The sequence below is a fragment of the Neolamprologus brichardi genome, chromosome 3 (assembly GCF_056152115.1).
Source record: "Neolamprologus brichardi isolate AB-2024 chromosome 3, ASM5615211v1, whole genome shotgun sequence".
In the NCBI taxonomy this organism is placed as follows: Eukaryota; Metazoa; Chordata; class Actinopteri; order Cichliformes; family Cichlidae; genus Neolamprologus; species Neolamprologus brichardi.
The window spans coordinates 3,059,845-3,082,122 of record NC_142106.1 but is presented as its reverse complement, the minus strand read 5'-3'; the positions used below and the strand labels follow the sequence as shown (position 1 = coordinate 3,082,122).

At 45.2% G+C, this 22,278-nt stretch overlaps 2 protein-coding genes across 3 annotated transcripts; one reads left to right on the top strand and one right to left on the bottom strand.

Annotated features, from left to right (window-relative positions):
- Nucleotides 1–4,313: 4,313 nt before the first annotated feature.
- LOC148103136 (E3 ubiquitin-protein ligase TRIM21-like) lies at nucleotides 4,314–8,702 on the bottom strand. The gene is made up of 2 exons (XM_087838071.1): nucleotides 8,563–8,702; nucleotides 4,314–6,011 (listed from the first exon to the last, which is right to left on the bottom strand). Exon 2 carries the CDS (start codon nucleotides 6,000–6,002, stop codon nucleotides 4,314–4,316), a length of 1,689 nt encoding a protein of 562 aa, XP_087694197.1. The 5' UTR covers nucleotides 6,003–6,011; nucleotides 8,563–8,702.
- Nucleotides 8,703–10,229: 1,527 nt separating this feature from the next.
- LOC148103135 (uncharacterized) lies at nucleotides 10,230–21,539 on the top strand. 2 transcript variants are annotated; one of them, XM_087838556.1, is made up of 8 exons: nucleotides 10,230–10,387; nucleotides 12,517–12,873; nucleotides 12,972–13,067; nucleotides 13,430–13,756; nucleotides 14,479–14,811; nucleotides 20,541–20,870; nucleotides 21,042–21,377; nucleotides 21,448–21,539. In XM_087838556.1, the coding sequence occupies exons 1-8, from the start codon at nucleotides 10,339–10,341 to the stop codon at nucleotides 21,537–21,539; spliced, it is 1,920 nt and encodes a 639-aa protein (XP_087694682.1). In that variant the 5' UTR covers nucleotides 10,230–10,338. The 2 variants fall into 2 exon arrangements, with proteins under 2 accessions (XP_087694682.1, XP_087694683.1); XM_087838557.1 differs by having other exon boundaries at nucleotides 12,517–12,877; nucleotides 12,982–13,067.
- The last annotated feature ends 739 nt before the right edge of the window (nucleotides 21,540–22,278 follow it).

Below are 22,278 nucleotides of genomic sequence, written 5' to 3'. Positions count from 1 at the left end.
CACAGAACCATAAAAAAAATGATAAACCATGATGGAATCAATGATTAATAATAATAGAAAACCAAACCTTGATGTTTAAATGGAACCAGTTTAATTGTACAGCCATCACCTTGGAAATAAACATTTTGTTATATTTGTTATGTTATTTAAACATTTTAAATTAACATTTTATCGTCATCATTACCATCATCGTCTGATAAAGTCTGATAGGAGCAGGCTGCACATACATTGTTTATACATATACATACTTTATTCTTTAGTGTGTGTGTGTGTGTGTGTGTGTGTGCTGCAGGTTGTCTGGTGGGTGTGGTGCAGTTCACCATGATGACAGAGAGATTCCTCCAATCAGATTTCCCCTCCTACCAACACCTGGACCAGGACAGGTTCATCGCACACAAACACTGCAGGTACACACACACAACCTGCAGCATGCTGACTGCTTATTGGTCCATTCTCTGTGATGTAAGAGGGCGTCTGATTGGTTCAGGATGTGAGCTTCCTTCCTGGTTGTAAACATTACGAGTTAAATAAAGCTGGGTTCAATTCACAGGGTTTACCTACAGTTATCTCTGGACCACCTGCACATCCTGAGTCTATCTGTTGCCATGGAGACACACTTGAGACACAAGGGGGAGGAGCCAGGAGGGGATGTCACTGCCAGGAAGCAGACAGTAGAAGAAGAAGAGACTGCTGGGAGTAAGAGGAGGAGAAGAGAAGAAGAAGAAGCAGACTCCGGCAACCCCTGGCCCTGTGTCTCCATGGTGATCAGGGTGGAGCAGAAGGAGGGTGTATCCTGGAGGAATACAGGGGCGGAGGCAGAGGATCAGGAGGCAGGGCTGAGACTGTGCTTCTCAGTGAAAGATATGTATATATATGTGTATATATATATATATATATATATACAGTGACAGGTGCGCTGTGTCACACGTGTGGCTCTGGGTCAGGTGTAACTCCCACAGTGAAGTAAAACTAAACACTGAACGTGTTTCAGTTTGTTTACAGACGTCAGACAGTGAAAGCTTCAGCCTGACGAGCCTACACTTCCTGACGAGGAAGTGTGCTTTAAATCACATTTACTTTAAATGAATTCTTCCTCACCTTCATGTGTTTTGTATTATTGGATCTTATACTGAAAGAGTTCGTCCATCGACACATTTTAACCTGCAACATTTCACCGTGTTAGTTTGTCATAAATTGGACTATTTTAGGATTTCAGTTCATCTTTCCAATAACGCTGGCAGCTCTGAAACAGCTGTTCTCTCTGAGGGTGTTTTGCATGTAAATAAAAGTGAAATAATTAAATGTAAGTTCTGTGAACAGACCGTCCAGTGGAGCTCCTCAGGGCTCTGTGCTTTCACCACTTTGTTTTCTATGCTAATGAGTGTCAGAGCACGTCAGCATTAGTCCTTCAACATGGTCACAGCCACTAATGAAGGTGTTCAAATGTGGGGTTTTTAATCCAGGTTTACATTACACTTAAACAGTCTCCATGAAACTCTGCCCTCATTCATCCTGGAGATCACTTGTCTAAACCAACTAGCATAAAGAATGTGATGTTTTCAAAGCTAACACGTACAAACAGTTGTTATGGATACGATTACATTTAGGAGCGATGATTTGTGAAATCCTACATGTGTGTTCTAACATGCTTTAATGATGGTATCTGTAACCGGAAGGTTGCCGGTTCGATTTCCGGGCTCTCTGCTCTCTGTCCTGGTCGTTGCGTGGCGCGATATGGCAGCCTCGCTTCTGTCAGTCTGCCCCAGGGCAGCTGTGGCTACAACTGTAGCTGCCTCCACCAGTGTGTGAATGAATAGTGGCATTGTAAAGTGCCTTGAAAAGCCTTGATAAGATATATTATTATTGTTGTTGTCATGGAAACTGTTTAAAGTGAAACAGGAGGAGAACGGATGAAACTTTGACTTTGTCTTTATCTGTAAGACAATCAGGCCTTGGATGGACATCAGGAGTTCTTAACAGCAGCTCGTTGTTCATTCTGATGTTGTTTTAATTATATTTTATATTTAATATCATATATTGGCCTTTTTCAGCTCTATTTGAAGGGCCACGGTCAGACTCCACCTGGGCCTGCTGCTCTCAGCCTCACTCTGAGGAAGCCTACAGTCTGTCACAGTGGAAACTACACCGGAGGACCCGATCCTTGGGGTGGACCGATTTTTGTTTTAGCGTGTTTTGGGGTTTAAAAGCCACAGAGACGCGGTGCTTAGATGCTGTGCTGATGCTCCTGACGTATAAGACTGGGGAAAACTGCATTCAGCTGAAACTGAAAAACACTATGTCCAGATAAACAGAATCAACTTTGCAGTCCTATGCTAAAGGCTGATCTAAAGAACTCCACACAACAGTTGCAGTTATAACCTCTGGTCTCCTCCCCCCTACAGTAAACACCCCACAATGGAAATACACTAGTACAGTGGCCAAGGGTGCTGACCCCCTGACCCCCACCTCCTTTTAAGGTAGTGTCTGTTTGCCCTTTGTCTGCCCCTCACCCTCAGTAACTCTTGCTTCATGCCCTGGGGGTGGGGGTTGATTGTCCTTCTGCCCTGCACCTCAGTTCTTTGTTCCCATCCCAGGCCTATTTTCTATTTTGTATCCTTACACCCATTACCACAATATTATAATGTTGCAAGCAATCACAACTATATTCTCTTTAACGTTGATGTACATTAAGGAATCTATTCTCAACATGATCAAAACTCTTTTAAAATAGTTTGTACGGCATAAAGAAAAACATGTTTCAGTAAATTGTATGTTGAAAACCACTGTAGACACTGGTAGAGTGTCAAAATCATTGTTACTGAGGAATTCTGCCTTAAACAGTTGTTGGGTTCAATATTGAGGAGCGGTAGAGGAGGTAATCAACTTTCATAATAACAACACTGATCCGGCCGGGTGGAGTCAAACGATGACTTTTTAATGGCACGCGTGGGAAGACCGCTGCTGTATGCAGACAGCGCCGATCCCCGACTTACAGAGCATAAGCAGGTGTTTTATATACCATTAGGGCTTAAATTTAATGACGTCCTTTCAACGTCACTCAGATACAGGTCATACATAGGTTTCAAAACCACAATGACTTAACACAGTTTAAAATAACATTGTCTCCGTCTCCACAGCAGATGCTTCCTGTCAACATTCTGACTTTCACTTCTCGTCTGGAACACCAGACCCCCACCCTGCAAGAAACTGTTCCTCTTTTTGCAGAGACAATTTTGCAGTTGCAAGCAAACATGATTAACCTCTCACCTATAAATGAGTCTATCTACTGTGTGAGTGTGTGTCAGCATGAAATGCACTCAGTTTCACCTCTCACTTCACCAGCTGAAACTTGTAACCTTTTCCACCAGACAGAAGGCCAGCACGTACACATTTAAGATTATAACAAGCATTCAAAAACATTTAAGATTATAGATTCAAATCAACAGTTTAACGTGGTTATAACTGCACCTGTAATAAAGGCTAATTGGGTACCAATATGTTTAAACACCAAAATACAATATCAATACTGCAGATTGTATTATTAATGCAATGGTAATGATGATGATCATTAACAATAGCAGTAAAATATATTTCTAATTCCTCAAACAGTAAAGTGTTCTTTAACAGTGTGTGTGTGTGTGTCTGCAGCTGTTCTTTGTGTTGTTGGTGGATCGTTGCCTCAGGGGGAAAGTTGTGTGTGTGTTGAATATGCAGACTAACAGAGACTGCAGCTGTCAGTGAAACATGTTCACTGACAGCTCAGCTTCAGCATCGTCTTCATGCTGTGACTGCAGCCGTTCAACTCTGTTGATCTTTAACCCAAATCATCACAACATGGAAATATAATCATCAAAATGATGTGACTGGAAGGATGCAGCAGTCTGTGCTCCACCTTTCTCCTCCACACCTGCAGGTGGAGAACATGGATGCATGAATCTCTACAGAGTTCTTTGAATATTATCCGTCTTATCAGTTTTCAGTGAACAAAACTGCTCACAGAGCCAAAATAAGCAGTTTGTATCCAACATAACTCAGCTGGACTCTGATGCTCCGTATAACAGCCACACATGAGTCTGGATTCACTCAAAGCATTGAACAAACTTTATTGTAAATGAAGCTTTTGGACATTTATTCTCTGATATTTGCTCTTCAGCTCGAGTCTCCATCAGTGGGAACATTTCCTGATTCAACTTTTCTTCTGTTCAAATCAAACTCCATGAGAATCAAAGTGTGAATCAGAGTCCTGATGATCAGATTCTATAGAAACATGGAGACTGTAGAGGATTTACACTCAATATGTTCATTTGTTCCCTTCAAGAAAAATCAAAACAGAAATCAGCCGGTAAAATCAGGGATAGATTAATGTTATTGACAGGACAGATGATCAGAGGTGCAGAGTTTTTACCTCCATAATTGTCACAGGGACAGAAGAATGGGTGGAGTTTGTGAGTGAAGGAGCAGCCAGTAAAGGAGTAGATCAGAGCTGCAGCACCTACATCATAAAAGGAGACCAGACCCTCCTCATAATCCACAAACACCCCCACCTTCTCAGGACCAGGATGAAGACAGAGATTAACTGGAGAGTCAGCAAGAGCTTCGTACTCATTTCCATTTCTCAGCCACACAGTCCAGAAACCATCCTGAGGTCTCACTGTGATTTGTCCCTTCCTGTTGATCGACTCTGTGGCCACTCCTAAAGTCCACTCAGTCTTTCCTTTAACCTGAACCTCAAAGTAAAATCTGCCTGAAGAGAAACTCTGCTCTCCTAAAACAATAGCATAGTGAGAAAATCTCTCTGGGTTGTCTGGAAGATTCTTCCTCACATCACTATGATAAACTTGTTTTCCATCATCAGACAGGATGAGATCAGGATGAGCTGTATCAGGATCCAGAGTCACATCCACCTCATGCTGTTGGACCCTCTGCAGCTCAGCCTCTAACAGCTTCTTCTTCATGGGTTTCCAGACTGTCTCCTCCAGCTGAGCCACAGCTCTCCCCACAGTCCCCTCATATGATGGTGGATGAACTCTGACCTCTGTCCAGTCCTTGCTGGGTGGAGCAGCTTTGAGGGAGGAGAAGCTTTGGAGGAGGTGGAGGTGGTCTTCAGAGCGTGAGAGCTGCTCCACCTCAGAGCTTCTCTCCATCAGCTCAGAGATTTCCTGTTCCAGATCTTTGATGAGACCTTCAGCCTGTTTCTCTGTAGCTTCCTGTTTGTCTTCGATCTCCTTCATGAGCTCCTTCAGGCGTCTCTCAACAGACTCCATCAGAGCCGTGAGGACCTGAACACCTTCTGCTTTCTGTCTGTCTGCAGCATCTTTACTCGTCTTCACCGACTCTGTGATCTCCTGAATCTTCAGTCGTCTCTTCTGGATCATCTGCTGAATCTCAGCCTCTGTCTTCTCCAGCTCTGCCTTCTTTCCTTCATATTCTTCTCTCAGAGGAACAAACTCGTGGTTCTTGTGGTCTAAAACAGGGCAGAGCATGCAGACACATGTCTGGTCGGTCTTACAGAACAGCTGCAGAAGGTTATCGTGCTTCGTGCACATCCTGCCTTCCAGGTTCTCCACAGCATCAATCAGCTGATGTCTTTTCAGACCTTTCAGTGTCAGATGAGTCTCCAGGTGAGTCTGACAGTAGGAGGTCTGACACACCAGGCAGGACTTCAGGGCCTTCAGTCTGGTTCCAGTGCAGACGTCACAGGGAACTTCTCCTGGTTTGGCAGCTTGTTGCTCTGAGCTGCTGCTGCTGGCTTTCTGCTGAGCTTCACGTCTGAACTGAGCAACAATCTCAGAGAACAAAGTGTTGATCTTCAGCTGAGGTCTAGAGTAGAAAGTCTCTTTACACATGGGACACTGACAGCTCTGATTCAGGTCCCAGTGCTGACTGATGCAGGTTTTGCAGAAGTTGTGTCCACATGGTGTAAAGACTGGATCAGTGAACACATCCAGACTGATGGAGCACAGAAACTGATCTTCAGATCGCAGATTGCTGGCAGCAGACATGTCTGCACTCTGAGGGAGAAAGAAAAGAAACAATTGATTCAAAATTCACTTTAAATTTCATTTTTAAAAAGAAAGAAACAAGCGTCAGTAGTCTGAGGAGCTTGGAGAGAAAAGCGTCTGGACTTCTTTGAGTTTCTACTCATCACAGAAGCTTCTTCACCTCATCCTCAACACGGACAAGACCAGGGAATTAATACTGCACTTTTGGAAGAACCCCCTCCCCTGCAGCCTCTTATTGTCAAAGGGATGGAGGTGGACAGGGCAAACAGCCACAGATTCCTGGGACTGCAGGTTACATCAGTCCTGTGCTGGACTCTCAACTGTGAAAAAAGCCCAGCAAAGGCTTTATTTCATTAGGCTCCTCAGGAAAGCTGGCATGAACCACCACCCTCTCACCCAGGCCTACAGAGGACTGATAGAGAGCATCCTCACTGCAGGCATCACTGTCTGGTATGGAAATACTACACAGACAGAGAGGAAGGCTCTGCAAAGAGTCATAAAGTCTGCAGAGAGGATTATAGGAACAACACTTGCATCCATGGACCTGCAGATACAAAGCTGTACATACAATCTCAGACACAACAGAGCGGACAGCAGCATCACACACAGAACACGATTCTTCAACAGCTTCTTCCTCACAACTGTCAGACTGATGGCAAACAAAAAACACTGAACACTTAAAATAACACACAGCACTACTTAACCTCATTTTGAATGTATCATCGGTTCACTGACCATCGGGCAATACACTCGCAACAGACTTGTGAAACAGATCTGTGGAACAAATGTGCAATACTGTGATGCAATAAGAGGTAGAGAACAACAAACTCTCTGTAAATTTTCTTCTTTTTCTTTGTATATAGAAAATAGTACGACTACCCTACTCCGGACTTTATTTCTATCCTTCTGCTTTTTCTGTCTTTATATTATTATATTGTTATATTGTTAAAGTGTGATTTGACTTGGAAAGCTCTGCACAAGTATTCCACTGTGCATGGACTGTTGGTCCTGTGTGCAAATGTCAAAATAAAAATCTTGAATCTTCAGTTGTCAGAGTAACTGGTGGAGACCCAGCAACACACTCAGACACAAACTGGTTCATCTCAAACACAAACTTAACATTGTCGTGTCTGCTGTACAGTGCAGCGTCCAGATGAACAGGATCAACTTTTGGGGATGAACATAAATACAGTCATTAAAAAGATGTGAAGTTGTTTGGTTGACACAGACAAACAGCATCCCACATTCTTAATTTTTAGCTCACAAACACGTCTTATAAGGACTTATTGATCCTGAAATGTTGGAGGTTTTAGCTCTTTAAACAGTAAAGTTACAGGATGATACAGATAATTATCAGGAAAATGTCCTCGGTTTATTAAAATGATCCCGTTCGATAACACACGAGAACAATACATGTATAATTTTCTGTTGTAACCCACAAACTGAACGGTCACACTCATCTTTCATGTTGTCACTAAAACATCACTCCTTCCACGTCTAGTTGGTCGTGATGGAGGCGGAGTCCGTTGGGTCCGCTTTCCCTGCCCAGCCAATGTTCCTGACGCAGGGAAACAGATCCTGTTGGGGATCCCTACCTTGACACAACACCTGCCATGGTCTTTGCACACTCACCACAGTAAATGCATCATGTTGTCAGCTTTACAGTATCATAGTCAAAGAAACTGGTCAGGCTGCTCTCTTCCAGATGTCTACACTTCACCCTTTTACTGTCAGTGGGCTCAGAGTCCATCTAATGTGGCTCATTATCTGATGCTGTCTGCAGACCAGTGTTAGACACTGAGAGGTTGATGGCTCTGTGTCAGAGCACCGGCCTTAACGAAAAAGTTATCAATCGTTCTTTTCATCTTTTCTCATTACCCACAGCTACATCCACTCCTATCAGGCTGCTCACCTCTGCCGCGACGATTCAAACAGCCGGAAAGTAAATCATTTGGAGACGGTGTGTTTGTGTCACAGTGTGAACAGTGAAAACAGAGACTTTCTAAAATGATGACGCATGTTAGTCATGTGATGCAGTCATGTAACCAATTAAACAAAGATAGTGGAGAGCATTATACAGCTGCAGTTTTGACAGTCCTATTAAAGATTAATATCAGTCTGTACATGCTCCACAGAGCTTTTCTTCAAATTCTTTATTTCTCTCTCGCTTTTGCAACTTTGTACTTTTGTGTTACTCGCAGCAACAACAACTCCACCTCATTGTTAGTCCATTTAAAAAACTCGGTGCTTTTCCTCCACCTTTTGCCGCGACGTGTCAAACAGCTGGAAAGTAAATAAGCGGCAGACAGAAATGAGTGTGTTTCACGCATGCGCAGGACTGGAACGTAAGCGTTTTCAGCCGTTTTAATGTGGACGCACAACTCTGTGAAAACGACTGAGAACACTAGTGTGGACGCAGAGCGTTTTCAAATCTATCCGGGCGAGTGTGGACGTAGCCTAAGTGGCACCATGGAGAAATGAGGTGGCGCTCTAGAGTCCTGATGAAGTGAACAGAGTGAAGATTTGTGTAGAAACAGGAAGTGTGATCAGCTGCACTCACCACTGTTGCTGAGAGAAACCTGATGGACTCCAGTGAATCTTCTTTTAGAGACAAACAGGACTCGACTGCAGCTCTGCTGCTGCTCTCTCACACTTTCCCTCCTGCAAAATGACGTTGAGCTTCTTGTTTTTCAGGTGTTGCTCCACCTCTTCCTGCCTCTCCCTTTACAGGAATCAGCCGGTCTGTACTCAGTGACTGTGTGCAGCCGGTGGGAGGAGTGAGGCCGGGCAGGCACAGAGACACTACCTGTACATTTTAGGGTCCTTCTTAAAGTTTTCTTATTTGTTTTTAAATCTCTTATGGCCTGCCCCCACCTCTCTGAGATGCAACAGCCATATACACCTTCCCACTCCCTTAGTAAGCATTAATTTGCTTTGGCTGTAGCAGCTCCAAAGTTGTGGAACGATCTGCCCTTGCACAGTAGGCAGGCTTCTTCTCTTTCTGAGTTTTAAACTCTTCTTAAAACACTTTTTTTTGCTGGCGTGTACAGCATTTTGTGAACCCTGGTTTTATTTTAAAGCGCTTTATAAATAAAGATGGTATCATACAGTATGGAAAAGTTAAATTAACACCTATAATTCACAGTTAAATAACAGTGGCCATTATAAAGTGTTACCCACTCAGTTCCTTTCTGTCACCATCAGCCTTTGCTGTGTTTGATTTGAGTATCACTCCCTCTTGTGGGCTGTACAGGTATTACATGTGAATGGCACTAGATTTTTTGTTGTTGTTTTTTGCTGTTTTCTTCAGTTTTGTAACTAGAATTTAAATCTATCCTATAATATTTATGATTAAAAGTTACATTTAAAGAGAAGTGAAAATAAAGATCAATCCCAGCTGTGCTTAGATGCACTGCATTTTTTCATTGGTGGGAAAATAATCAAAAGAGAGTGGGAATCAACAGATCCAAAACTGGAAAGATTTAATTTTGATGAGATGAGAGATGATGAGATAGCCTTTATTTGTCAGTTGCAGGTCTTTTGCCCACAACCGAGATGACAGACCTTGCCGACCGTACATACAATACACAAACATCACATTGGGGAGACAGGTCAGGCTAGGTAGTGAGGAAAAAAAACATCGAAATGTGTAACACAGAAAGATAATACAGGAATGCACAGATATCAACACACCATAGCACAATAAACACAGACAAGCAACATGGGAAAGAGTTCCAGTGTGTACATCTGATCTGGGACCGCTGCAATCTTTCGACTGCGCCTCCAACTGACCCGATGTCCACATCAGAGGGGAGGTAAGCGTTGGATCCAGGGTAGGGAGGGTGATGCGTCGGTGAGTGCTTATCAGTATCAGTATATGTATGTGTGTGCGTGTCCATAGTTCAGCTGAGACAGTGTCCTTCGCCCTGCCAGGCTAAGTAAACAGTCTTCCAGCCAACCCAGGTGGCCTTGTAGGGAATGGGAAGAACAGACTCAACACAGTCGTGTTTAGTGTTTCATGTTGAAAAAGTGTCATGATTACATGATCACAGATTTAAAGCAGGAAGTTTTTAAATGTGCAAATAGGTTATAAAGGTTTTTACTCTAATGAATGCTTCTTTCATTCAAACAGTTTCTTCTTTACTGGCTGAGGCTTTTGTGAACACTCCTCCTCCTCCTGCTTTTAAAAAAGTGTTTCCTCTTCCTGAATGAAAGCAATCCGCAGGTGTGATGTGTGACATGGAGAGCAGCCAGAAAACACCTTTGGCTTCTTGGCAGGATTATTTAATCTCTTAGTCGGTTCAGGTTGAAGATTAACTTTGTAGATGTCTACTCTATGTATAGCAACATGAAGATTTTGGATTTGTTTGTGATCCTCCTGTACGGTAAGAAAAGCTTCCTTTAGACTTATGACACACACACATATTTACACAAGCACACACACGCACACAGTCAGACAGGTTTGTGCATGTTGATCAGGAAGATAAGTTCTCAAATGCCGCAGGTTATTCTCGCATAGTTAAAGCCAAAAGAGAGAATTGTTTTTTGTTTTAAGACCAAGTGTATGTTTGCACCAGACTTTTACCATAAGAAGTATGTAAATGGGACAAAACTGAACTCTAGTCCTCTCATTTTTTCAAACAATGACTGTACTCAAACACAAACACACTGAAACTGAGTAAAATCTAAAGTCCAGCTGTAATTCAGGCCTGAGTTATGAACAGTAAGACAGTCAGTGGGTAAAAAAACACAGGCAAGGGGGAGAGATGACAGACAAAATATAAAAACAGCAAAAGGTACACACACACACACACACACACACACACACACACACACACACACACACACGGTATTATTATAGACAGAAACCTCTCTTGTAAACTTGAACACTTGTAAGCCGTCCAGCATTTTAAACACTACATTTAAATAACTTAAAAAAAAACACCTTTAAAGAGACCTCAGACTTTCATTACCATGGAGACACTTCATTACATCACCCACACAGAAGACACAAACGGTTTCACTGTTTAGCTGTTCATGCAGCCGTTATATATTTGAATACAGGTGTTATACATGGTTCATCAGGGACCAAGCACACAAATTCATTGTAAAAGGACTGGTAGAGAGAATGTGTAGAAGCAGCATCGCTGCCATTCAGACTTTCATCCATTAAAATGAATGTTCTCAGTCACCAAACATCTTGGAAATAGTCTTTGAGCATGAAGAATCCCCGTCTGTCACTGGTGGGCAGATAAACTGAATCCGTTGATACAGCCATCCTTGGATGTGTATCTGAGGCAAATGATCAGACGGAGCAGGTGGTGGTCAACCTCCCAAGCAAACCACACCTCATCCAAAGTTTGGTCATGGAGGTGGTCACCACGTACAAGCTACTGGGTGTTCACCTTAACGATAACCTGGACTGCTCAGAAAACACTCAAACTCGGCACCAGGAGGACCAAAGTCGACTGTGCTGACAGGCTGAAGTCTGCAGGACATTACTGAGGATGTCTGAAATCTTTTATCCAGAGCTCTGCTGTGGAGGCGGCAGCAGAGAGAGGGGCAGGTAACGGCTAAATAGCCTGGTGAAGAGGGCCGGCTCTGTCCTGGACAGTCCCCTAGACCCCATAGAAGAGGTGGGTGGGCTATTATGCACAACATCTCTCATCCCTGCATGAGACTGTGGATGGAGACTGTGGACGGAGACTGTGGAAGGAGATTGTGGAAGGAGACTGTGGATGGAGACTGTTGATGGAGACTGTGGATGGAGACTGTGGAAGGAGACTGTTGATGGAGACTGTGGAAGAAGACTGTGGATGGAGACTGTGGAAGGAGAATGTGGATGGAGCGTGTGGAAGGAGACTGTGGATGGAGACTGTGGAAGGAGACTGTGGATGGAGACTGTGGATGGAGACTGTGGAAGGAGACTGTGGATGGAGATTGTGGATGGAGATTGTGGAAGGAGAATGTGGATGGAGACTGTGGAAGAAGACTGTGGATGGAGACTGTGGAAGGAGAATGTGGATGGAGAATGTGGATGGAGACTGTGGAAGGAGAATGTGGATGGAGACTGTGGAAGGAGAATGTGGATGGAGCGTGTGGAAGGAGACTGTGGATGGAGACTGTGGAAGGAGACTGTGGATGGAGACTGTGGAAGGAGAATGTGGATGGAGACTGTGGAAGGAGAATGTGGATGGAGACTGTGGATGGAGCGTGTGGATGGAGCGCTATCACAGGTCCTTCATCCCGACAGAAGCCAGGCTGTAACATTATAAACAGGATAAACACTGTTTATAAATATGTGTGTATAACTATCACTGTCTGCACTTTATGTACACATAAAACACCTTGTTGTAGTTTTTTGCATATAGTTGCACAGAATCCTTTTATTATTTACTTTTTATATTTTTATGGTTTTCAAATACATTTTGAATTCACATGTTCTTCCTGCCACTTATGCTGAGTTTCCCCTGTGTGGGATCAATAAGGTCTTTGTCTTTGTCTGTCTCCTCAGTTTCCCAGTGTGCCTCAGGTGTGGAGGTACTAGAGGGGGCGGAGTTTGTTCTCCTGCCCTGTGAGTTTCCCACTTTTAAAGAAAAAGAATCCACAGCTGTGTGGAGTCGCTATGACCTCAATCCCTCCACAGTGCACCTGCGTCGACGAGAAGGCGATGACCTTCAGAACCAAAATGAGCAGTTCAGCGGCCGAACGTCCATGAATCCTGACGCTCTGGAAACTGGAGCCCTCACTCTGACTCTGACAAAGCTTCAGCTGTCTGACAGCGGCAGCTACACCTGCACCGTCCGTAAGTTTGGAGTAGAACTGGGTCAGTCAAGAGTTGAACTGCAGGTTCAGCGGGTCAAAGGTGGAGGTCAGTGCAAAGAGATTCAAAATTGCATGGAGTGTCACAGAGTGTTAATCATTTTATATTAACATCATGTAATTTTCATGTTTTCATTGTGTTATAAGTTCCCATCAGTGTCCCAGTGGCTCTGGGTGTCCTGGCTGTAGTTGCAGCTGTCATCGTGGGTGTTGGAGTTTACTTCAGAAGCTATTTTAAGGAAGGTATGTTGTGTATGTGACGTGTTTGCATTGTGAATAATCTGAATCATTCCTAAACCTCTGATTTGTTTTACTTGACTTGATTTGGAGTGTTTTTACTTCTTCTTAATCTATTAGTTATGTTAATAGGTTGTTTTAATTGTCTCCTTTCTTTCAATAAAACACAAACCATGTATCCCCATGTTTCATGTTATTAACAGGCTCCTCTCTCTCATTTAGGAGCCTTCCTGAGGACAAATGGCAGCTATTTGTCTAGAATACTAATTGAATTACTCTTTGCTCCACTCATATATTTTACATGTCAAACATGGGAGCTTTGACAGACTGCGTGCACAAATCATTATTTGTTTTTTCTTACTTCACAGTCCCACAGGTGGATGTGGATTCAGGGGTGGAGTCTGTTCAGCTGCCCTTTATAACCACAGGTTACCGACGTGAAGATGTAACTGTAGAGTGGACTGACAGCTCCAACAGGATAGTCCACGTGCTTAAAAATGGTTCTGACCACCTTAAAAAACAGCACTGGTTTTACAGAAATCGAACAATGATGAGGAAAAACCTGCAGATAGCTGTGGACCTCAGTCTGACTCTGAAATACCCGACAAACAGAGACGCACTCACCTACACCTGCACCGTCTATGACAGGGAGGAGAAAATCCTAAAGAAGAAACAAGTGAAGCTCTATGTCAGAGGTGAGTGCTGTAGACAGAAGATGAAGATGTGAGTCATGAATTAAAGAGCTTGGTGACCACACTAATAATCTGTCCCTGAGATGAACAGGACTTGATGAGTACAGTAAGATCTATTAGTTTAGGTTTTTCAACCATTATTTTTTATCAGCTCAAACTAAAGATGTGACACAAGTCCAAGAAATTGAGGAGTTTAAGAGAAATTTATGAAATAATTTAGAATGAAAATATTATAATGATAATGTTTTTGAGTCAATGTCAGCCTGAAATCTAGCACCAGGATTTTGAGGAGAAGATGTTTTCTTAAGGAAACTCACACGAGCTTCTTCTATTTCCCCCCTGTGAAAATGCTGCACGCTTTGTCTGGGCCTGCATAGCCCAGAATAATAGCTTATTTAACAAAAGTTCATAATAATCTACATGTAGAGAGAAAATTCAAAGGAAATATTAAGTAGGCAAGCTCCCATGACGGTCTATTAACGTTTCCAGTTTAGGGTGTAGTAAGTGAAGATAAAGACAGATGGCACCGATGATAAATTTCTTTCCATAATTGATTTAGGACACCAAATATAACACTGTGTCTGCTCAGTGGAGCAACGGGACAAATCTCAGGCTGCAGCCAGTCAAACATGTTTTCAGTGCAGATGTTTCACTTCATCCAAACAAAATGTGCTGAGTGATGATGATGCTGTGTTCAGCTCATTGTGGTATTTTTCTCCTTTCAGTTCCCCAGGTGGAGGTGGAGCAGAAGGTCGAGTCTGTACAGCTGCCCTGCAAAACCAAACTTCACCTGCCTAAAGACAGTAAAGTGGAGTGGACCTGCATTTACATCCGGACCACAAAGGTCCACGTGTATGAGAACGGCTCTGACCAGCCTGAAGAACAAGACCACTTTTACAGAGACCGAACGAAGATGAATGAAGACCTGCTGAAAAATGGAGACCTCAGTCTGACCCTGAAATACCCCACAGACAGAGACAACGATGTCTACACCTGCACCCTCTACAGCAAGGAGGGAAACATCCTGCTGAAGAGAGAAGTGAGGCTTCGAGTCAAAGGTCAGAGTTGAATTCAGTCACTTAAGTCATTTGAAGTCAGTTATTTATGCCGCACCAAATCACAACAACAATTGCATCAAGGCACTTTATATTATAAGGTAGTCCCTACAATAATACAGAGAAAACAGAGAAAAACCCAACAATCATATGACCCCAATATGGGTAAGTGCTTTGATGATAGTGGGAGGAAAAACTCAGTTTTAACAGGGAGAAACCTCAGAACCAGGACTCATCATCTCGACCTCCTCTGACAACCTGTTTGCTGTTGCATGCTGCTGAAAGGCAGTGAGGAGAGGGGATACTTGGGCAGTGCATTTATCACGTAAATGCACTGCCCACAGTCTCCATCCACAGTCTCCATCCACAGTCTCCTTCCACAGTCTCCTTCCACAGTCTCCATCCACAGTCTCCTTCCACAGTCTCCATCCACAGTCTCCTTCCACAGTCTCCATCCACAGTCTCCATCCACAGTCTCCTTCCACAGTCTCCGTCCACAGTCTCCTTCCACAGTCTCCATCCACAGTCTCAATCCACAGTCTCCTTCCACAGTCTCCTTCCACAGTCTCAATCCACAGTCTCCTTCCACAGTCTCCTTCCACAGTCTCCTTCCACAGTCTCCATCCACACTGGATACACTGGTGCTTTTACATTATTCAGAGATTGATGGCGCTGTGTCAGAGCACTGGCTATGAATTTCAGATGGATCAGGCCTTAACAAAAAAGTTATCAATAGTTCTTTTCATCTTTCCTTATTACCCACAGCTACATCCACTTCTGTCAGGCCCAGGCTGCTCACTAGGGCTGAGTATCATCACTGATTTCTATAATCCATTTTATTCCAATTCGCGAGGTCCCGATTTGATTAAATTTTGCCTCAGACAGTCAGAAATATTATAATTCTGATAATTTATCAGTACTGATACATGTGAGACTTCATCACAATTGTGAGCATCACAGCTGAAGTCTTTGTGTCAAAGTAACTGAGGATAAAACACAGGAAAACATGAAGGAGATTTTCCTGGTCTGGCTTTTTATATCAGATAACCTTAAAAATATTCTGCAGTAGAACAAAAACTGTAGAAAACCATTTATCAACATATGAACATTACCTGATGCTGCTGAAGTGAAGCAGAGCAAAGTTATAGAGGTTCTTTTCCATCCATCCATCCATCCATCCATCCATCCATCCATCTTCATCCGCCTTTATCCGAGGCCGGGTCGCGGGGGCAGCAGCCTAAGCAGAGAGGCCCAGACCTCCCTCTCCCCAGCCACCTCCTCCAGCTTATCCGGGGGAACACCAAGGCGTTCCCAGGCCAGTCGAGAGATATATTCTCTCCAGCGTGTCGTGGGTCTGGCCCGGGGCCTCCTCCCGGTGGGACATGCCCAGAACACCTCACCCAGGAGGCGCCCAGGAGGCATCCTTGTCAGATGCCCGAACCACCACAGCTGGCTCCTTTCGATGTGGAGCAGCAGCGGCTCTACTCTGAGCCCCTCCCGGATGGCCGAACTCCTCACCCTATCTCTAAAAGAGAGGCCAGCCACCCTACGGAGGAAGCTCATTTCTGCCGCTTGTATCTCGATCTCGTTCTTTCGGTCAGTACCCACAGCTCGTGGCCATAGGTGAGGGTAGGGACATAGATTGAGGTAAATTGAGAGCTTCGATTTTACACTCAGCTCCCTCTTCACCACGACGGACCGGTGCAGCGTCCGCATCACTGCAGCCGCAGCCCCAATCCGTCTGTCGATCTCCGGCTCCCTTCTCCCATCGCTCGCGAACAAGACCCCGAGATACTTGAACTGCTCCACTTGTGGAAGGAACTCATCTCCAGCCCGGAGTGGCCACTCCACCCTTTTCCGGCTGAAAACCATGGCCTCAGATTTGGAGGTGCTGATCCTCATTCCCGCTGCTTCACACTCGGCTGCGAACCGCTCCAGTGCGAGCTGGAGGCCCTCACCCGATGAAGCCGACAGAACCACATCATCCGCAAAAATCAGAGATGAGATTCTGAGGCCACCAAAGTGAAAGCCCTCCGCCACTTGGCTGTGCCTAGAAATCCTGTCCATAAAAATTATGAACAGAACCGGTGACAAAGGGCAGCCCTGGCGGAGCCCATCACCCATCGGGAACGAGTCCGACTTATTGCCGGCAATGCGAACCAAGCTCTTGCAACGGTTGTATAGGGATCGAATGGCCCGTAGCAATGGGCCAGACACCCCATACTCCCGCAACACCTCCCACAGGACACCCCGAGGGACACGGTCGAATGCCTTTTCTAAGTCCAGAAAACACATGTAGACTGGTTGGGCAAACTTCCATGCACCCTCAAGTATCCTCGAGAGGATAAAGAGCTGGTCCAGTGTTCCGCGACCAGGACGAAAACCGCATTGTTCCTCCTGTATCCGAGGTTCGACTAGCGGACGAACTCTCCTTTCCAGCACCCTGGCATAGACTTTCCCAGGGAGGCTGAGGAGTGTGATCCCCCTGTAGTTGGAACACACCCTCCGGTCGCCCTTCTTAAAGATGAGGACCACCACCCCGGTCTGCCAGTCCACGGGTACTGCCCCTGATCTCCACGCAACATTGCAAAGGTGTGTCAACCAGGACAGCCCTACAACGTCCAGAGCCTTTAGGAACTCGGGGCGGACCTCATCAACACCAGGGGCTCTGCCACCAAGGAGTTGTTTAACTGCCTCAGTGACCTCACCCCCGGAAATTGGCGGGTCATTCCCCTCATCCCCAGACTCTGCTTCCTCCTCGGAAGACGTGTCAGTGGGATTAAGGAGGTCCTCGAAGTATTCCTTCCACCGCCTGACAATTTTCTCAGTCGACGTCAGCAGCGCTCCGCCAGCAGTATACACAGTGCAGGTAGAGCACCGCTTTCCCCTCCTGAGACACCTGACGGTTTGCCAGAATCTCTTCGAGGCAGTCCGAAAGTCTTTTTCCATGGCCTCTCCAAACTCCTCCCACACCCGAGTTTCTGCTTCAGCCACTGCCTGAGCCGCATTCTGCTTGGCCTGTCGATACCTGTCAGCTGCCTCCAGAGTCCCACAGGCTAACCAAGCCCGATAGGACTCCTTCTTCAGCCTGGTGGCTCCCTTCACCTCTGGTGTCCACCATTTGGTTCGGGGATTACCACCACGGCAGGCACCAACCACCTTGCGGCCGCAGCTCAATGCAGCAGCTTCGGCAATGGAGACGCTGAACATGGTCCATTCGGACATTGAGTCACAGCAGACACACTGTGACCAGCATCCCTCTGAATGCTGTTGAAGCTCTGCCGGAGGTGTGCGTTGAAGATTTCGTGGACTGGGGCCTCTGCTAGATGTTCCCAGCACACCCTCACTACGCATTTAGGTGCACCGGGTCTGTCCAGCGTCCTTCCCTGCCACCTGATCCAACTCACCACCAGGTGGTCATCAGTTGACAGCTCAGCCCCTCTCTTTACCCAAGTGTCCAGAACATATGGTCGCAGGTCTCGTGATACGATTACAAAATTGATCATCAACCTACGGCCTAGAGCGTCCTGGTGCCACGTGCACTTATGGACCCTCTTATGTTCGAACAAGGTGTTCGTTATGGCCAAACTGTGATTTGCACAGAAGTCCAATAACAAAACACCGCTCAGGTTCAGATCAAGGAGGCCGTTCCTCCCAATCACGCCCCTCCAGGTCTCGCTGTCGTTACCCACGTGAGCATTGAAGTCTCCCAGCAGGACACAGAGTCTCCAGGTGGAGCACCTTCCAGCACCCCCCCAGGGACTCTAAGAAGGCTGGGTACTCTGAACTGCCACTCGGCGCATAAGCGCAGATGACAGTCAGGACCCGTTCCCCAACCCTAAGGCGCAGGGAACAAACCCTCTCATCCACCGGGAAAAACCCCAACATACCGGCAGCAAGCCGAGGGGATATTAGAATACCCACCCCAGCCCGCCGCCTCTCACCAGGGGCAACTCCAGACTGAGACAGAGTCCAGCCCCTCTCCAGGACACTGGTTCCAGAGCCCAAGCCATGCGTAGAGGTGAGCCTGACTATATCTAGCCGGTACCTCTCAACCTCACGCACTAACTCAGGCTCCTTCCCCACCAGAGAGGTGACATTCCATGTCCCTAATGCCAGTCTTGGCAGCCGGGGATCAGTCCGCCAGGGCCTCCGCTCCTGGCCGCCACCCGGCACACAATGCACCCGACCCTTATGGCGCCTCCTGCGGGTGGTGGGCCCGCAGGAGGATGGGCCCATGTCTCCTCTTCGGGCTTTGCCCGGCCGGGCCCCATGGAATAAGGCCCGGTCACCAGACGCTCGCCGTCGGGCACCCTCCCCGGACCTGGCTCCAGGACGGGGCCCCGGTAACCCTATCCCGGGCAGGGTAAACTGTTTCCTCGATGTTCTCTTCATAAGGGTCTTCTGAATCGATCTTTGTCTGGTCCCTCACCCAGGACCAATTTGCCATGGGATACCCTACAAGGGGGCAAAAGCCCCCAGACAACATAGCCCCTGGGATCCCTGGGACACACAAATCCCTCCACCACGATAAGGTAGCGATTCAGGAAGAGGAGGTTCTTTTTAAAAGTGGAATTATTGATGACATTTATCAAATGTGAGTTGTAGTTTGGATCTTGTCTGTGAAGTTTCTCAGTGATCCAGGTCATCGTAGTCTAAGGAGTGTGGAAAGAAAAAACATCTGGACTTCTTTAAGTTGCTTCAAGATGTTTCACCTCTCATCCGAGAAGCTTCTTCAGTTCTAGGACCAAATTGGTCACACTCTAGGGAATCCCCGGCAGACTACACCTATTGCAGCATAACTACGGGAGGATTCAGGGTCACCTGGTCCAGCCCTAACTATATGCTTTAGCAAAAAGGGAAGTTCGAAGCCTAATCTTAAAAGTAGAGATAGTGTCTGTCTCCCGAATCCAAACTGGAAGCTGGTTCCACAGAAGAGGAGCCTGAAAACTGAAGGCTCTGCCCCCCATTCTACTTTTAAACACTCTAGGAACAACAAGTAGGCCTGCAGAGCGAGAGCGAAGTGCTCTTGGCAAACTGGTGTAAGATCCAATAAAGTCATTACTTGTCATCTTGTCATTATATGCTCCACTTTCTTGTAACTAGTTACCAAAATAGATTGCAATCTGTGTGTTACATGAACACACAGATTGTAGTTTTGGGTAAGTTTAAGGGTCCAAATATGTGTTTCATTCAATGATATACAGATGAATTTACACTTTTTATGTAATCTTTCTTTTTTGGATTTTTTGTTCATAAATGGTATATGGTCTGTATTTGTATAGCGCTTTACTTAGTCCCTAAAGACTCCAAAGCGCTTTACACTACATTCAGTCATCCACCCATTCACACACACATTCACACACTGATGATGGCAGCTACAGTGTAGCCACAGCTGGCCTGGGGCGCACTGACAGAGGCGAGGTGATAATTTCTCTCCCTTTATTAAAATTAAACTACCATAAAAAATTAGAGACTCATTCTTTCTTTGTGAGCAGTCCCACTCAAATCCTACTAAAGTGGACTGAAGGCAACAATTCAAAAGAAATGAAGAACAACCAATAAAATACATTAATTCTGAATTAAATTAGTGTAGTATATTTCATCTTTAGGAAATCAACACAAGCAAAGACAAATATCATAGTTTGAGCCTAAAATTGAATATTAAGGTTCTCTTTGGAATCATTGAATAAAACTGCTGCTGTGTCATGTTGTGTTTGTTGTCCTCTCAGTCTGTCAGGTGGAGGTGGAGGAGGGGGCGGAGTCTGTCCAGCTGCCCTTCACAACCACAGAAAACCTGCCTGAAGATGCTGAAGTGGAGTGGTGGCGCTATGAACCCGAACCACCGATGACGGTTCACAAATATCACACCGGCTCTGACCAGCCTGATGCAGGAGACCAGTTTTACAGAGAGCGAAAGAAAATGAGAGACGACTCACTTAAAACTGGTGACCTCAGTCTGACCCTGAAACGCCCCACAGACAGAGACACTGGGAAGTACATCTGCAGAGTTGAGGGGAAAGGGATCAAGAGAAAGAAAACAGTTCTGCTGAGAGTGATGAGTCAGTGCAAATACCTATGAAATATTTGTTACAATGTATTTGTTTATAAAATAACAATAACCATAATTAAATGTAAATATCGGACTGCAGCATCTATAAAGAAGCTTTTTAAGGTGTTTTCTAGATTCACTGCTGTCTGTACAGCTCATGTTGTGTTTGTTGTCCTCTCAGACTGTGTGATGGAGGTGGAGGAGGGGGTGGAGTCTATCCAGCTGCCCTTCAGAACCACACAAAACCTGCCTGAAGATGCTACAGTTGTATGGAGACGCATTGACCCTGTACCATCAGTGTTGGTTCACATGTATATGAACAGCTCTGACCAGCCTGACAAACAGGACCAGGTTTACAGAGACCGAACGGCGATGAATGAAGACCTGCTGAAAACTGGAGACCTCAGTCTGACCCTGAAATACCCCACAGAGAGAGACAGTGGAGAATACAGCTGTAATGTCAGCAGCAAAGAAAAAAGCATTTCAAGAGAGACCACAGTGCTATTAAAGGTCAAAGGTCAGTATGAAAATATAAATTTGTCTCTGGTTGTTTGTGTGTCTCTGACTGTCTTGTGTCTCCTCTGCAGGGAGAGTTCAGGTCCAGGATCAAACAGGGGACATCAGGAACAGAAGCAGCTCCATGGATCAGGCTCCTCTGATGGCTGATCAATCAGTTTGACATCGCTGCTTAGTTTAGGATCAGCTTTTAGTTCAAGTTAAAAGCAAAGTCCCTTTCTCATTATTACACTTTAAGAAAGGGACTGGAGCACACAGCCTGCATGGCAGAGTTGCAAGACTTTTGGGAAAAAACTCTGGACTCATGAGTGTGTCTCATTACACACTGCATTTCAGAAAAGGAAGCTCATACTAACAGTAAAATATGGTGGTGATAGTGTGATAGTCTGAGGCTGTTTTGCTGCCTCAGGACCTGGAAGACTTGCTGTCCTAAACTGAACCATTAATCTGGCCCTCTTAAAGAAACAATTCTTTAGGAGACTATCTGGCCATCCGTTCTCATCTGACCTGAAACTGAAGTGCACTTGGTTTCTGCAGCAGGAGAATTATGCAAAACACACAAATAAGTCAAAGTTCTTACCTGAATCTGATTTATATCCAGTGACATGACCTTAAAAAGGTGGTTCATGCTTGAAAACCCAGCAATGTGGCTAAATTACAACAATTCTGCAACAGTTAGTGGGCTGAAAATCCTCCAGAGTGCTGTTAAAGATTTATTGCTGGTTGTTACAAATACTTGGTTGCAGTTATTTATTAAATTCAGGGGGCAATAGCTTTTTCTGACATGTTCATCTAGGTTTGGGTTTTTTCCACTTAATAATAAACACATTTATTTAGAAACTGCATTTTGTATTTACTTCTGTTCTTTGTATAATATTGTAATTCAATTAATGTTTTATCAC

Excerpts from the sequence above, each read along its gene's own strand:
- LOC148103136 (XM_087838071.1), bottom strand. The coding sequence starts at position 6,002 with ATGTCTGCTGCCAGCAATCTGCGATCTGAAGATCAGTTTCTGTGCTCC.
- LOC148103135 (XM_087838556.1), top strand. The coding sequence starts at position 10,339 with ATGTATAGCAACATGAAGATTTTGGATTTGTTTGTGATCCTCCTGTAC. Across the intron at positions 13,068-13,429 it reads CAGAAGCTATTTTAAGGAAG|TCCCACAGGTGGATGTGGAT; the intron begins GTATGTTGTGTA and ends CTTACTTCACAG. Across the intron at positions 20,871-21,041 it reads AGTTCTGCTGAGAGTGATGA|ACTGTGTGATGGAGGTGGAG; the intron begins GTCAGTGCAAAT and ends TTGTCCTCTCAG.